Source organism: Neolamprologus brichardi, chromosome 5 (assembly GCF_056152115.1).
Source record: "Neolamprologus brichardi isolate AB-2024 chromosome 5, ASM5615211v1, whole genome shotgun sequence".
NCBI lineage: Eukaryota > Metazoa > Chordata > Actinopteri > Cichliformes > Cichlidae > Neolamprologus > Neolamprologus brichardi.
Window position 1 is genome coordinate 3,462,814 of NC_142108.1, and position 14,458 is coordinate 3,477,271.

General features: G+C 40.2%; 1 protein-coding gene across 1 annotated transcript in view; it reads right to left on the reverse strand.

Moving 5' to 3' along the window:
- Nucleotides 1-14,458, reverse strand: part of LOC102778531 (integrin alpha-5-like) — a 54,640-nt gene that overhangs the window by 10,208 nt on the left and 29,974 nt on the right. The window contains exons 19-24 of the mRNA XM_087840499.1: nucleotides 9,360-9,427; nucleotides 4,135-4,285; nucleotides 3,519-3,611; nucleotides 3,149-3,228; nucleotides 1,234-1,314; nucleotides 1,038-1,143 (exon numbers count right to left, since the gene is read on the reverse strand). Coding sequence (XP_087696625.1) covers nucleotides 1,038-1,143; nucleotides 1,234-1,314; nucleotides 3,149-3,228; nucleotides 3,519-3,611; nucleotides 4,135-4,285; nucleotides 9,360-9,427 — 579 coding nt within the window. The remainder of the gene's footprint in view (nucleotides 1-1,037; nucleotides 1,144-1,233; nucleotides 1,315-3,148; nucleotides 3,229-3,518; nucleotides 3,612-4,134; nucleotides 4,286-9,359; nucleotides 9,428-14,458) is intronic.

A 14,458-nucleotide genomic window follows, 5' to 3' on the forward strand; every position in this document is an offset into this window, starting at 1 on the left:
GTCTTCACAGATCTGAAAAAGTCCAGGATCTTTCAGGCTCTCAAGTTTGAAGATTTGCAACTTTTTGTAACGACACATAATACTAAAAATAAAACAAAATTAAGAATAAGATCATTTAAAACACATAAACATACAGAAAGAGCATAAGAAAAACGAATGATTATGGCTTATGAACAGCTCCCCATTTACCTTGTAGAACAACCTTTAGCAGCATTAACTTTTAGTCTCTCACATAGCTGTGGAGGAATTTTGACCCACTCTTCTTTACGTCGCTGGAGGTTTACAGGCTTTGGTTTATGCACAGCTGTTCAATCAGGTTGGGGTCTGGATTTTGTCTCAGCCATTGCAACACCTTGATTCTTTTTTCAACTACTCTATTGTAGATTTGCTGCTATGCTTGTTATCATTTTCCTGTTGTTGATCTGTCTGTTAGGCAGATGCACTGAGATTTTATTCTGGAATATTTATACAGAGGAGTTCATGCCTGACTTGGTGACTCCAAAGTTCCCAAAACAAGCCCGAATCATCAACCCTCCACCACCGTGTTTGACATCTGGTCTGAGGTATTTTCCAAATATGCCGCTGCGCATTATGGCAAAATGTCACCACCTTGTTTCAGAAGTCTTTTGGTTCGTTTAGATGCAACATTACAAAACTGTAACCATTCTATTTTCAATTATTTTCCATTTTATACTGTCATGAATTTCAATATTTAACATGCTAACTGAGAGTCTGTAGAGTCTGAGATGCAGCTCTTGGACAATCATTCCTGTGAACACTGGCACCTATGTGTACTTTTTTTGTAACCACAGCTGACGTTTTAAGCCTCAGAAGCTAATGTTAGCTTCTTTTTCACAGTGCAAAATGTTTTAGTAAAATAGCCGAGCTCCTATTTTACACGAATATTAAGTTAAGCTCACCAACACTACTATACTCACATAAAAAGTTGGTGATATTTTGAATGTATTACTCTTCTATGTTTCAGTGCACAAACGTGATAGGATTAGCTTCTTGTGTATCGTAGATGTTATTTTTACCTCGAAGACCTGCTGAAGCTCAGGGCCGATCTCCTGCTCCTCCCCCAGACCCTGCCGCACAGTCCAGTTGGGAGGAGGAAAGATGACTTTGTCTGGTCGAGAAACACTGCAAACGGCACAGTCACACTTTTATCTTGGCAAGAATGAAGGTTAAGAAAAATGATGTCATAGTTATGTGTCTAAAGTGAAGCCTCACCCTTGGAGAATGACATCAGCCATGGCAGAGACCTTCAGCTCATAAAACACCACTTCACTCTCAGAGTTATTTGCATTTTTACTAGAACAAACAACAAAAACATGTTACTGAAACAGCCCCGATCACCTGAGAAAGAAGCATTAAACAGCTTTACAAACCTGAATTTTGTAGACTTTTAGTGAAGTGAGCTGAGAAGTTATATATATATATATATATATATATATATATAGACTATATATAGTCTATATATAGTCTATATATAGTCTATATATAGACTATATATAGTCTATATATAGACTATATATAGTCTATATATAGACTATATATAGTCTATATATAGACTATCTCGTTGCAAATGCTACCAAAAAAACCCTACAAGATAAAATGAATCAAAAATATTTGGATAACACAGTAGGAACATGTATTTTCACATGAGGTATTATTTAACCAGGGAGTTTAAGTTATTTTGCACGCTGAAGGGTTTCTTTAGTTCTAAGGTCAAATGGTGGGGAGTCCCAGAGACCCACACCCAGTTTCACACCTTGGCTCAGGCGATTAGAGGATCATCAGGGGGTCCTTTTGTCCCACTGTGGGGGGAAACTCCCACTAGGTTTAAATCTGGGACTCTCCACCATTTGACCTTAGAACTGAAGAAACCCTTCAAGAAGCTTCTCGGATGAGAGGTGAAACGTCTTCAAGTAACTTAAAGAAGTCCAGACGCTTTTCTTTGCAAGCTCCTTTGACTACAATGACCTGGATGACTGAGAACCTTCACAGTCCTCTTGTCTCAATGAAGCGTGTTTTGTCAGTTTCAGTTTGTTCTAATTGATAAGGGGATCGTATAAAATAATTGAACACAAATTGAATTTCCAAACTTAGTACAACTTTCAGTTTGGAAGACTAGATGTGGATCACCATCACCTTCTCAACATCAAAATGTTTGCTGGTGTGATATCACTACAACGCAGCCACATTAACCGCGGTTCAGTCAGGATCACTAAAACAGGCTGTTTCCATCTGCAGCGATTTAAATGCTACTCAAAAAATGAAGGGATCACTTAACTCAGACATCAAGTCTGAAGTTGAAAGTCTTTATTGACACATTGTGTAATTTGTTTTGGTTTCAATGGAAATCCAAATTTCAACCCTTCCAAAAAAATCCTAGGAAGAACAGAGCAGGCATCGTGACAACAGCCTGTTAAAGAGGAGTTTTTCCTTCCCACTGTCGCCAAAGTGCTTGCTCATAGGGGGTCATATGACTCAGGATCAGGAGGGGTCATATGACTGTTGGGGACTGTATGTATTATTTACAATATGAAGCACCTTGAGGTGACTGTTGTTGTGATTTGGTGCTGTATAAATAAAACTGAACTGAATAGATCAAGGAGCTGGGGTTGAGGTACAGCAACGTTGAAAGCAGCTAAAGCAGCCTAATAGCATTCCCTAAAGAAGTCAGCTGGTGTGGACTGGCAATGACATCAGCTGAGGTTGACTTCAGCATGAGCTAGCACTAGTAGTATGTATGTTTAACTGCTCTGTTATTTCCTGAGGGGTTTCAGATGGATGTGCATATTTGATTTGGCACAGATTTTACACTGGATACCATTCCCAGCATAACCCTCCCATTTATCTGAGCTTCAGAGCAGCACTGAGAGTACACTGATCCATGAAGTGGCTTTGTGACTCCTGTTCGTACTACCAGAATCAAACCGAGGATCATTATGCAAATGTGTTAACCACTACACCACAGAATCACAATAACAGTAGGTTTTTTTACTTGGTTGCCTTAAAGAATTTTTTGTTAAAAAAAACTGAATGTAGCTTATAATAAGAATTAAGAGAATACTTTGGATTAAAAGCTGCTCCACTGGTATGCAGTTACCAAAGATACCCCATCCCACTTGAACTGGCCTACCTTCGTATCTGGAGCTCAAACTGAACAGTATTGTAAGTATCGTTGAGTCTGGGGATGGTGAAGCGAAGACCGGCCCACAGCTACAAAATCAGCCACAGAAAATTCACTCAGTTATTTCAGGGAACATGAGAAAGGAAATAAATGTGTTAAATAGAGTCTGGGTTCTTTTTCTCAGAGACACCCACTTTGGAAACAAGGAATGAAAACTCTTTCAACACAAAAGCAATGTTTATCAGGTTTTATCAGGTCGGTGAGAAAACATGTCGAGTTTGCTTGTGTATGAATTATGCAAGTCAACTTGGCTTAATTGTACTGAGACACAAAGAGTGGGAAAGGCCAAAAATAACATGTGGGTCTTATTGGCTCTTACACTGGTACCAGACTTCATGGGGTTTCCCAGATCACACACGAGATAGCGGGTCTGGTTTTCTGCCTCGTAGCTGCAGGTCAGCTGAGTCAAGCTCTGGAAAGGACACAAAGAAACAAAACTCCATCATGTATTTAACTTTATTAATTGTACTGCTGTAAAAGCTAAAGAGTTGTTGTCTTGGTGCATGCTCAACTATCCAGGTAAGGAAAGAAGTTGATTCATCTGGACGTAGCGTTTTCAGTGGGAGAAACGTTTCGTCACTCAGCCAAGTGACTTCTTCAGTCTCACGAGTTGTTAGAATAATAAATCAAAACTCTGACTAGAGTTACAGTGTGACTCTACCAACCAGCTGCATTTCAGGGCTTTCAAAAAATGTTTTCAAAATGTATTCACGTTCTTTCACGGCTTTAACTCAACAAGGAGGGCGTCAGGTTGAGAAAACTCTTTTAGCGGAACATTACGATGGCAAAGTGACCTTTGACTTTATGCAAAGTCAAAATCATTTCCACATTTTATTAGCGTTGAAGCATTTTTATGCATAATTATCATTTGAATGAAAAAACACGGTGCTTCTGACCGTGATACTTAAACCTCCTTTTAAACGCCACCGACTCACCACGTTGTTGCGTGCTATCCCGCTGTAGTCGGCCTCTGGGGGAAGCGCCACATAGAGCTCAGCCTCGTACGCACCTCCCTCTCCCTCGTTCCTGGCATTGAAGGTCAGGCTCACAGAGTTTTCATCTCCCAAGTAAACCTCTGTCTTGTCACTGGGCAAAGAGAAGCACAACATCATCACTAGGTTTTCACTGAGCCTTACCTTTTTGAAAGCTGTTAAAAGAACAGTTTATGCAGACTTCCTGTTGCACATAAATCCATAAGTTCCATATAACACTGAGAATTAAATCGATTTATCAGAGAAAAACAGTTTTTGAACCAGATTTTTATTTTTTATTAACCTAAAGCGATATACTACAACCAAACGTAACCAAAGTCCCCATCATCAACAATGACTCTAACCCTAAACTAGTGCTGTCAGGCTAACATTGAAAACTCTGACACGCTTCTCCAAAACACAGGGACTGGGTTGGGTCATTACCAGTGACGAGACGTCAGGGTCAGAGGGTTAACATATCACAATCCTAATGATTACGTAATGCACATATGACTATTTTAGATCAGAACAAAAAGTGTCTGATTGTGCAAGAGATACACAGTCAACAAACAATCATTCGCAGTCTGCTTTAAGCCACACGATTAAAAGAAGCACTATAATCTCCGTCCTGTAGATCTGTTCTGTTCTTCAGCAGCACCTGAGGAAAATGCTCATCTGTGACTCTTTAGCTGCTTAAATCTCCAGTGTTTCTCACTCATGTTTGGTTCTGCCAATCGAAGTTTTCAAAGGTTTTTCAAGAGCAGCAAGACTGAACAAAAACAGCCAAAGCAAAACAAAGAGCTGAAAGCAGCAACACTAAGTAAAGTCGTGATTCAGCGTTACAGGCTAAGCTAATGTGAATGTGAATATGCCAAAAATTATCAGTATTGATGTATTATTTTTCAGTGGCAGTTTTTATGCTGCCACTGAAATTTGAAACTCTTATTAGAATCTAAATGCAAATTATTTTTTTAAATGACCTGGGGGGTCAGAGCTGGCTTGGCAATGAACCTATGAAACCTTTTGACTGTACTTTCATAGGTTTTACAGCTTTCCCTACTGATACAGACCACCCCACACCCATTCATACTACACCAAAGTAATTAAGTAATATATGAATAATTAAATTCCTGTTTTATTAACTATCTACTATAGAAATGTTTTTTTTAATATATAAAAATATATATATTAATATTTATATATATTCAAAGTGAAAAGAAATCAGTGAATTCACAAGAACTTTCTGTTTTATAAATTCAGGACAGTCTCGGGAATGAGCTACCAAAACTTCTTCTGTAATTTGACATATTTATTTTTTAAATAAAAGCCCAGCATGTCATACTAATAGATCACAGCAGCATTTCTTTATCATGCGGAGAAACTGAGATGTACTGTTGAAATCATCACAGGGATTTAAAATTAAGATCAAAGTGGGCTGTGTGTGGTCCACAGTGAATTTGACATGCCTTCTTTAAATACACAGATATCATATATGATAGATGATTGTATAATAATGCCATCTTACCATAGTATAGTGAAGTCCTAAGTACATCCTTATACAGACTCCCTTGACTGTCACAGGCCATTTATTATTCCGTCTTGAAAAGCTTGTTTATTTACTGCAATCAAAATGACTGAAAACAGCAGCTTTCACAGCTTCTACGTGAGCAGAGTTCACTTTTCCTTCATTTCCAGATCTATGTCAAGTCACAGTGCAGGACATGACCAACGTGGCCCAAAAGAAGGTAAAACGTAATGAAAAGCAGGGACGTAAAGTCTTTCCACACAATGAATCTTTGTTTCGGTCTGTCCCCAAAGGCCATTTTCTCCTACATATCTGTCCATGAGTGACATGGGAAATGACCCAAATCTGATCACTGTGATTTGTCTCAGGAAACCGACCCCCACCTTATTCTTCGACTTCATAGTGACACCCCTGTGTGCGAACACATTTTCAGAGTAGTGATAAATCCACTCGACACCCTTCAACTCTGGCCCTCCCCCATCAGCTACACTTGGCAGTAGTAAATTCACGTTTCTATTGAGCAGGAAAGGAAGAAAGGAGCGTGGCTGAAGGTTGGAACTGGGGTTCATCTTTCACTCCATTCCCCCCCGCCCCCAAAAAAGGGGTCTGGACACAGTGACCCCAAACTAGGTAAGACGACACCCAGATGATTTTAATTAACCTTGGGCAAATTTAGCAAATGCAGAGGAAGCAACTCTGATCCCACAAACAGCAGACTCTCACCGATGCCAGGAATGGGCAGGAATCAGCAGCTCACAGCTGACATGTTATACTACACTGACTTCGCTGGGAAAAATATAACAGTGGATCATGAAGCTCATAAAAGCATAATTAAAGCCAGAGGATACAACTAAAACACCAGCGACAGACCTTTAGGTTATGAATCTTCAACATCCCACTGTTTGCAAATTCTTGGCATAGAAGGGGAAATCGCTGTGTCCTACAGTCAGTGAAGGGAAACTGTGTTTTAGTGGAAGTGCTGAATCATTCCAAGTTTGGTCCCGTGGCAGCTCCAAATGCAGATCTTTGACTTTTCATGGGAAACTTCTAGCACTGATTGTATTTCTACAGCTAAGAGAAATCACATGGCCATGTAATGCAAAACAGTCCACATATCAGAGCTGGCAGGCTGGGAGGAGAAAGTGGAGTGTGTGTTCGCTTTGTGAATGGGCTGAGGCACAGCCAACTATCTGGCTGGAGCCTATTCAGCAACAAGGATGCAGGATTAATATACAATGATATGTTATTGTGCCAAGAGCTAGGAGTCATTAGTCTAGATCTTTACCCCAGTGCACGCATGTTCTGAGCTGTAAACAACCTCCTATTCTTCCTCAGTGAAGGAGAGGGGGATGTGATCATGTCTGACAAGCTGGAGTTCGTGAAACATGTAAGCTCATTCAGTTCTGCAGTGGATCCAGATCACGTTCTTTAACCCTCCGAGGTCTGAGTCACCGATGACACTAACCTGCCTAACCTGAACCCTGCATGGTTTTATATGTGAATATATGCTGATTGTGCCGGGTTAGGGTTGAGCTCAGGTTTAGGGTCATCGCCAAGATACCCAGACCTCAGATACTGGTGGAGGATTCACTCTGTGTCATGGTCCGCGGCCCGGTGTCCAAGGAGCTGATGGGATGCCCACGCCCACGGGTGTGGCTGTCGACTCCACACCTGCATCCCATCCCAGGCGATCAGGTGGACCATTTAACCCAGCTCAGCCAGCTGCTCCACGCCAGTCCGTTAGTCGCCTCTCAGCGGTAACATGCTTCCACGTGAAGGCGGTTGCGAAATTCTCTTTTGCTGGAACAAACGCTAACCCTTTCCTTGTGCGCTTAGGTAACAGCTCGGCGTGTTTGGAGCCCTCTCCTGCCTGTCTTCCTGCCTGCCTGGAGTTTTTGGGTCACTACCAGCACTCGTCTCCTCTATTCACCTGGAGCTTCCCCGCGGACCCTCACCCCTCCCTCCGGTTCCCACAGCCCCATCTGGACCGTAAGATTAATTCTCTACCCACGTATGCTGTTATTTCTCCGTTCCCCAGTAACCCTCTTCCTCTTTCTGTTGCAGCCTCCCACAGTCCCAATTAGTTATTTCCCGGTCCCTTGGTTTTCTAGTTACCTGGCGTGTTTTCCTTTGACCCTTCTGGGACACCCTTAGTTAAAATAAAGTTTATTTTGTGTGCACCTTGGCGTGTTGTCTCTGCTTCTGGGTCCAGCTTGTGTGCTGAACTACGGTTCATGACACTCTGAGTGTATCAGGCTTATATCTTCATATGTTCTTCCTTAACTTCTTTAAATAAATGACTATTTTATAAAGAACTATAGAATTAGAATTATAGAAATTCAACCCAGACCCTAATCTGCATCAAAATATGTTGTTTTTTAAAATTTTACTAAATTATTTTTCCCCAAGTCTTGACAATCAGGAAACAGAGAAACAAACAAAGAAATGATTCTAAATGAATCACTTTCTGAAAAACGTAGGGAGGGTCGGGGTTAGGGTGTTAGGGTGTTAGGGTTATCACCTGTGACGAGTAAGACCTCAGAGTTAATTGATGGCTAAAGCCTTTATTTTATGTTTTGCTAAGAATTTGTGATTTGATTAGATAAATAACTTTGAAATTTGCATGAAGTTTAATTCTGTTACCACTTTGTTTCCTGTGTCTCCAGTTATTTAGTACTTAGTAACATAAAACCAGAGGACCTCCATTCCCACATTTTCTGTCTTTCTACACTGAAACTTTCAAAGTAAATTAAATAAAAGAATTCAAACAAATATAACTGTTGAGCTTTTAACATGCACCAAACAACCAATCTATGGCTTGGTTATCATTTAAGTCACAGGTTAAAATGACGGTTTGTCAGCAACAGTGTTACTTTTTAAACGAAGATTGAAACATTTAGGCGTTACAGTCTTCCTATTAATAGATTTCCATTTGGGGATTTATTTCAGATGAGTCAAAGTAAAAGAAAAACGGGTGGAACCACATCTACACCTGTCCCAAACCCTTCGCCAATAACCTTGTGACGTTAACAGGGGTTTATCTTCTTTGCTCGTTTGCTTGCTGGGAATTGTCTGACTGTATAAATGGATATTGCTATTATAGTTTTGTTCATGTAAAACAGTTTAAAAAGAAACGAGCCTTTAAAACTGCAGTATTTATGTGTATTTAGTTCATATGCGAACTGGTCATGATACTACAGAAAATGAGCAAATGATCATTTTCCCCAAGTCCACTATTTTAGCATCTTTCAGCTCCTTGTTTTGGTTTTAAGGCCTGAAAATTGTGTTGAATTCTGTGATTCACTCTCACCACTCTTATCTACTTTGTAGTACGTTACAACTGGAAGTGTTTTATTCTTTGCTTAATTCCCATCGCCACATGGATAGTGTTAGTAAGTGAACATAACGGAGCTAAAAGACGAGTGAATGCTGGATTTGCATCAGCTACGCAGCCAGGAGCACGATTACTAACAGCTTAGCAATATTGACTTCATCAAATGACAACATGTCGACTTCTGTTCTGTTCTTCCTGGCTGCAAAAAGTCGAAGCTTTTCTTGGAATAATTAGAATTGTTGTTGTGCGAGGGACAAAACTATGGCAGTTTAGCTTCAGGTGGCTAGAGGTTTTAACTTGTGTTTATTTGATCAGGTGGTTTCCTCTCACCCATAAACAGCCAGGTTTAGATCCGGGACACAGATGTTGTCATCTCCACAATCGAGCTGAATCTGGGCCTGAAAAAAAAAAGACAAAGATAAATGGAATAAATAGGAGCAGTAAGTTAGATTTGGTTCCTTGTAAAATCAAAAGGTACAGGGAGAGAAAAGCTCTGGAGGAAGTGGGTGTTGACAGAAGCCAGAACAACAGATTATACAGACTATACATATCCTCTATATACACACAAAAAACTGTAACAATATTTGCATCTACCAGATGCTGGGAAGTTGTGAGAAAACATGACCCTTTAATGTCTGTAGGGTAAAAGTAATACGTGCCTTACACGTATGTGGGAAGGAAGAAAAGGGAGAAAATATGGTGGTGGAAGGTTTAAGAGAATCAAAGCATAGTAATTCCATCTTAATTACATTTTTGTGGAAAAGTCTTTTTCAAAAACAGAGAAAAGCTCATATTTTAAAGGCAGTAGGGATTAATCTGCCCTTTGGTCTTACGTGACAGATGACCACAGTACAAGACAAATGTTATTTGATTTAGAAGTATAGTTTTTCTTTAACGTGCCCTTGAGCATTTTGCTTTATTCCCTCCTTTCTCCCTTTTTTCCCTGTCTTCTCTTCTCTGTTCTTCCATGTAGCTTTACTGTCATCGTAGCTGTGGCGTGTCTCTCCAACATATGGGAATCATTAGATTCCCAAAGAATGCAACAGAGAGCAAAGAATCAGCCTGGCAATGGTTAACAGTGTCTCAGTGGAGATCCCTGCTTCAATTTCCTAGTTTTACATTTATTTAGGACCCAAGATGCTATCGGCCATTTAATAACAAACATGCTTGAGTCTAAATGCTGTGCAGGTATACACTGTACACTTCTAAGCGTGAAGTCTCTTCCTGTTAAAACTCCCCCACAGTCACCTGTGTTTGCTAATATGAGTTCATTTCGACCGGCACTGGATTTATGTGCACAGACATAGAATTGGAGGATGGATGCAGAGCGTAACAGAACTTCCCCTTCATCCGTTTTGATTCCAACTGTAATAAAATTTAGCCAAGACCATGTAGTCAAAGTTCTTCCCATCTGCAGTATTTTATACTTGGCAGCATGGCTCTGCTCTGGGACATTCATGACTCAATGACAACAGATATGACACTGATAGAGGAGAAGCTGAGGTGGGTGGTAAAGCAGCTTGCAGATGTGCAGAACATTACAATGGCAAAGTGACCTTTGACCTTATGCAACTCAGTTCTTATGTGGGTAAGAACTGAGTTTAACTGAGCTGCTGTAATTATAGCTGCCTAAAATAAGTTACCATCCACGTGCACTGATAAAATTCATTCATGTAGTCCATCCATCCATTTACTTTGGCTTATCCAGGTTGCAGCAGCCTAAGCAGACACCTGCCTCACATTCTGATAGTCTACACTCTTTGAGATCTTTGAGTTTGGCCACTTACAACTAAACTATATTGCGATTCTTTATTATTTTCTACATAAGTACTCTGGGCCAGCCTTATATACTGGGAGTCATGAGAGGGAAGTTAGAAAGCAAGCAACCTTAGGTAAGACGTAGGGTCAGAGAATTAGGTCAATATCAGCCAACATGTGTGAATGTGGTTAAAAAAAGAGTGGAATCTTTGTCTGATTTGGCCTGTTGACTGTTTGTGTTGGTGAGTGCAGTGCTGCTTATGGGGCGTCGCTGTGACTGCACCACTGAGAATAACATGCTCTGTAATACACTTACTAAGATCAAGTGATGAGCTCTAACCTATAATCTCTTCCTTCTAAAAACTCTTCATCTGTCGTTCACTTTCATCTCTTCCATTCTCACAAATGTAAAGCATGTTTCCCTCCAGCTCTTAAAGGAGCAGGCTATTCTACTGCCATCAACTTCGTGTTACAGTGAAAACTCCAAACAGCATCACAATTAGATCTGGCATAAGTTCAGTTTCAAAACAATTTACTGGAAATTAATGACCATAATAACCATTGACCCAGCGACATTATACAAAAGAGAAGATCTTAACCTCCTCATCGTCAACAACCCTAACCTTAACGCTCATCCCAGATAAAAAGTTTTTATGAAATTGATTTCCCAAGTCTTGGTAATCAAGGACAAAGAGATATAATCATTTTCACAAACACTGTTGTTCTCCAAAATATAGAGTTAGGCTTAGCACCAGTGATGGCTTAGACCTCAGAGGGTTAAAACTATATGCTGTCAACCCATCTTTAAATGCAAATGCAATATCCATATGCTCGATATCAAATACACGGTATTTCATTTTTTGAACTGCAAGACCTTTAAGAGCACATCAACAGCTTGGAAATGTACTGAAGAGACACATTCATCTGGACCCAAACACAAAGTCTCATAATGGTTTGGATAGAGGGTCTTTCCAGCTACGACAGCAGACAAGAGACTAATTCTGCTCCGACGTCTGACTCTTTCCCCAACACCAAAACAATGATGATAAAATGATCTCATTAACTGGACTAGTCATTGACGGTTCAGCAGACTGTGTCATTCTCACTAAACATTATAATATAACAAAGCAATTACAGAACAGAAATGAATTAACTGGATATTAGTGAAAAGCCATTAATACAGTGAATAATGAGCTCTGACATCATTTCAATTTTCTGCAGTATCCCCGTAGTTGCTGGTGTGGTTGTTGTGGGCTATTGTACTGTCACCACACCCAGCAATGTTCTAACATGAAATGCATGGCAATATCACTGAAGCATTATCAAGTTAATCAACTCTGATTAAGTGTCCTGTAGTCCTGCAGTTTACTATATATAAGCCTGTCTGGACGCAGTAAAAAGCAGTGAAACTGATTCTGTCTAGAAAGACGTAGCAGCAAATCTGTCCACAGCATTATGTCTATGGGTACACAGCTCATGGCAATTACTGACAGCTGACTGAGGAAATTTTCACTGGTGCTAATTTGGCATTATGTGAACACAGAGAGTGAAAATAACGGGGCTCAAACTGTAGTTCACAATGTAAAGCATTATGGGACTTGTACTTGTTCTAAACCTTGTCTCACAAAAAGTATGGCAAAGAAAAATAACAAGGGTTAAACCCCACAAACGCTCAGTGGGGTCACTTTACTGTGGAGGAAAGTTTGTGACTTGGTCTTCTGTCATCAGGTACTTTTTAAAGCTTTGACGTATGTTGGGGCAAATGATCATGTTGGAGTACGCATCCTTCACAGCAAAGGAGCAAAGAAAATAAAAGCAATCAGGGGGCATCTCTGTGCTGAATTTACTTGCAGTCTGATGCAGGTAACCAAAACCACCATAGGAAAAACACAGCTGATGAGGTGTGACTTTGCTAACATACAGTAAGCATGGTTTAGGTTGCTTACTCATTAAAGCTGTGTTGGAAACTAAAGGAAGAGTGATATTTCTAATTGATTAAGAAGTCTGCAGCTTTATCTAATTATATCATAAGGCCAATAAATCTTACTCCATGTCACAAATCTGCTTCAGTGGAAGCATACAACTCAACAAAAATCTTAGCTTTTATGCCATGGACGACTAAAACGGGAGATCAACAGAAGAACCTGGTAATTTTTCCTTTAAGGATTCTGAACTCAAAAAAGTTTGGTGCACTCAATATTACGAAACTCCAATTACAAGCACATGTAGTGCACACTTACACACCCACATCACACACTCACTTCAGCTTATATACCTCACATAAACATGTGCACATTTGCAGGCCCTGGCTCTTGCCTGGTGGAGGAGACCACTGGCAACATACATAAACAAACCACAACCAGATGTCTGTGAGCTGAGCACCACCCCACCCAAACGGAGCTGTCAGTCCCCCCTCTGTGTTTTTGCAGAGCCATGACTCGCAAGTCCTCCATAAACCTTCCAACTCTTCGTATATGAAACGCGCGCAAAGGAACTGCCAACAGAGACCCGCAACCTCTAACCATATGGGCTTCGCTACTATAGAAGGGCCACATATTTATGTGTTTTTGTAAATGCCTCTGTCCTTGACAATAAAGTCATGTTCCTATGTGAAAAGTAAGAGTGAGCCGTGACTTCACCATGTATGGAACAAACATGACTTTAGGTTGCTTGGTAGAGCATCCTCACTCCCCTTGCTCTCCCTTCATCTGGTAACATTTGTGGCGACCATCTGGTTAAACCCTAAGAAACACGGCGTGTGGCCATATAAGTGGTGTGGTTTAGGATTTTGGTGTGGTAATGTGATATACAGTACAGACAGACTCTACACTTTTACAGAAGCACACACTTCTTATCCTCAGAGACTTTAGACTTCAAAGACAGTTTTCAAACATAGCAGGGTTACGTTAAAAATGCATCCAAGACACAAGAAAAGGGAAATGTTATGAACCCCTGGGATGCGTCACATGGTTGAGTTTGTATCCATAGTTAATACACCTGAGTTTGGGGTTTTGTTTATTCTAGTATTTGAAGTTTCTTGCATTGCCTTTATTTTGGGTCCCGGCCTTGTTTATTCTTATTCTTGTAGTGCCTTTCAGTTTTGTGATGTACTTACAGTTTGCTTGTTCTCTTTAAGTTAGCCTTCATGTCTTCCTACTGATAGTTTCCTCGTCTCTGTATTTAGCAGAGTTCTTTTTCCTAATTTACTTGATAACTAGTTGTCTCGTGTGTCTTGCTTTCAGTTTAACTTCCTCCCCTGTGATTGTCTTGATTACTTTTTGTCTTGTTTTCAATTCCCAGTTAGTCCTCAGTGTGTATATATAGTTCTGTCCTTCCCCACAGACAGACACATAGTCCCTCTAAGCATCTGTCTATCTTCCTCCTTGTTCTTTCAGTTTTTCCTGGAACTCTTGGATTTCTGCTGTGTGCTAAATTTGGTGTTTTTGCTTTTAAGCCAGACTTCAAGGTAATTTTTTTCTTATCAGTCTGCTTTGCATCCTTCCTTTGAGTCATTCACTCTACAAAGCTGACAGAAAAAGAGGAGAAAACAGGTGGGACAGATGCCATGTTCACAAAAACAAAGTGCAAAAAACAGACTTTGGCACACATGAAGCATACCATCTCCACTGAAGCTTTCATTGCAAGATTTAAATAAATGTGCACAGGTGAGG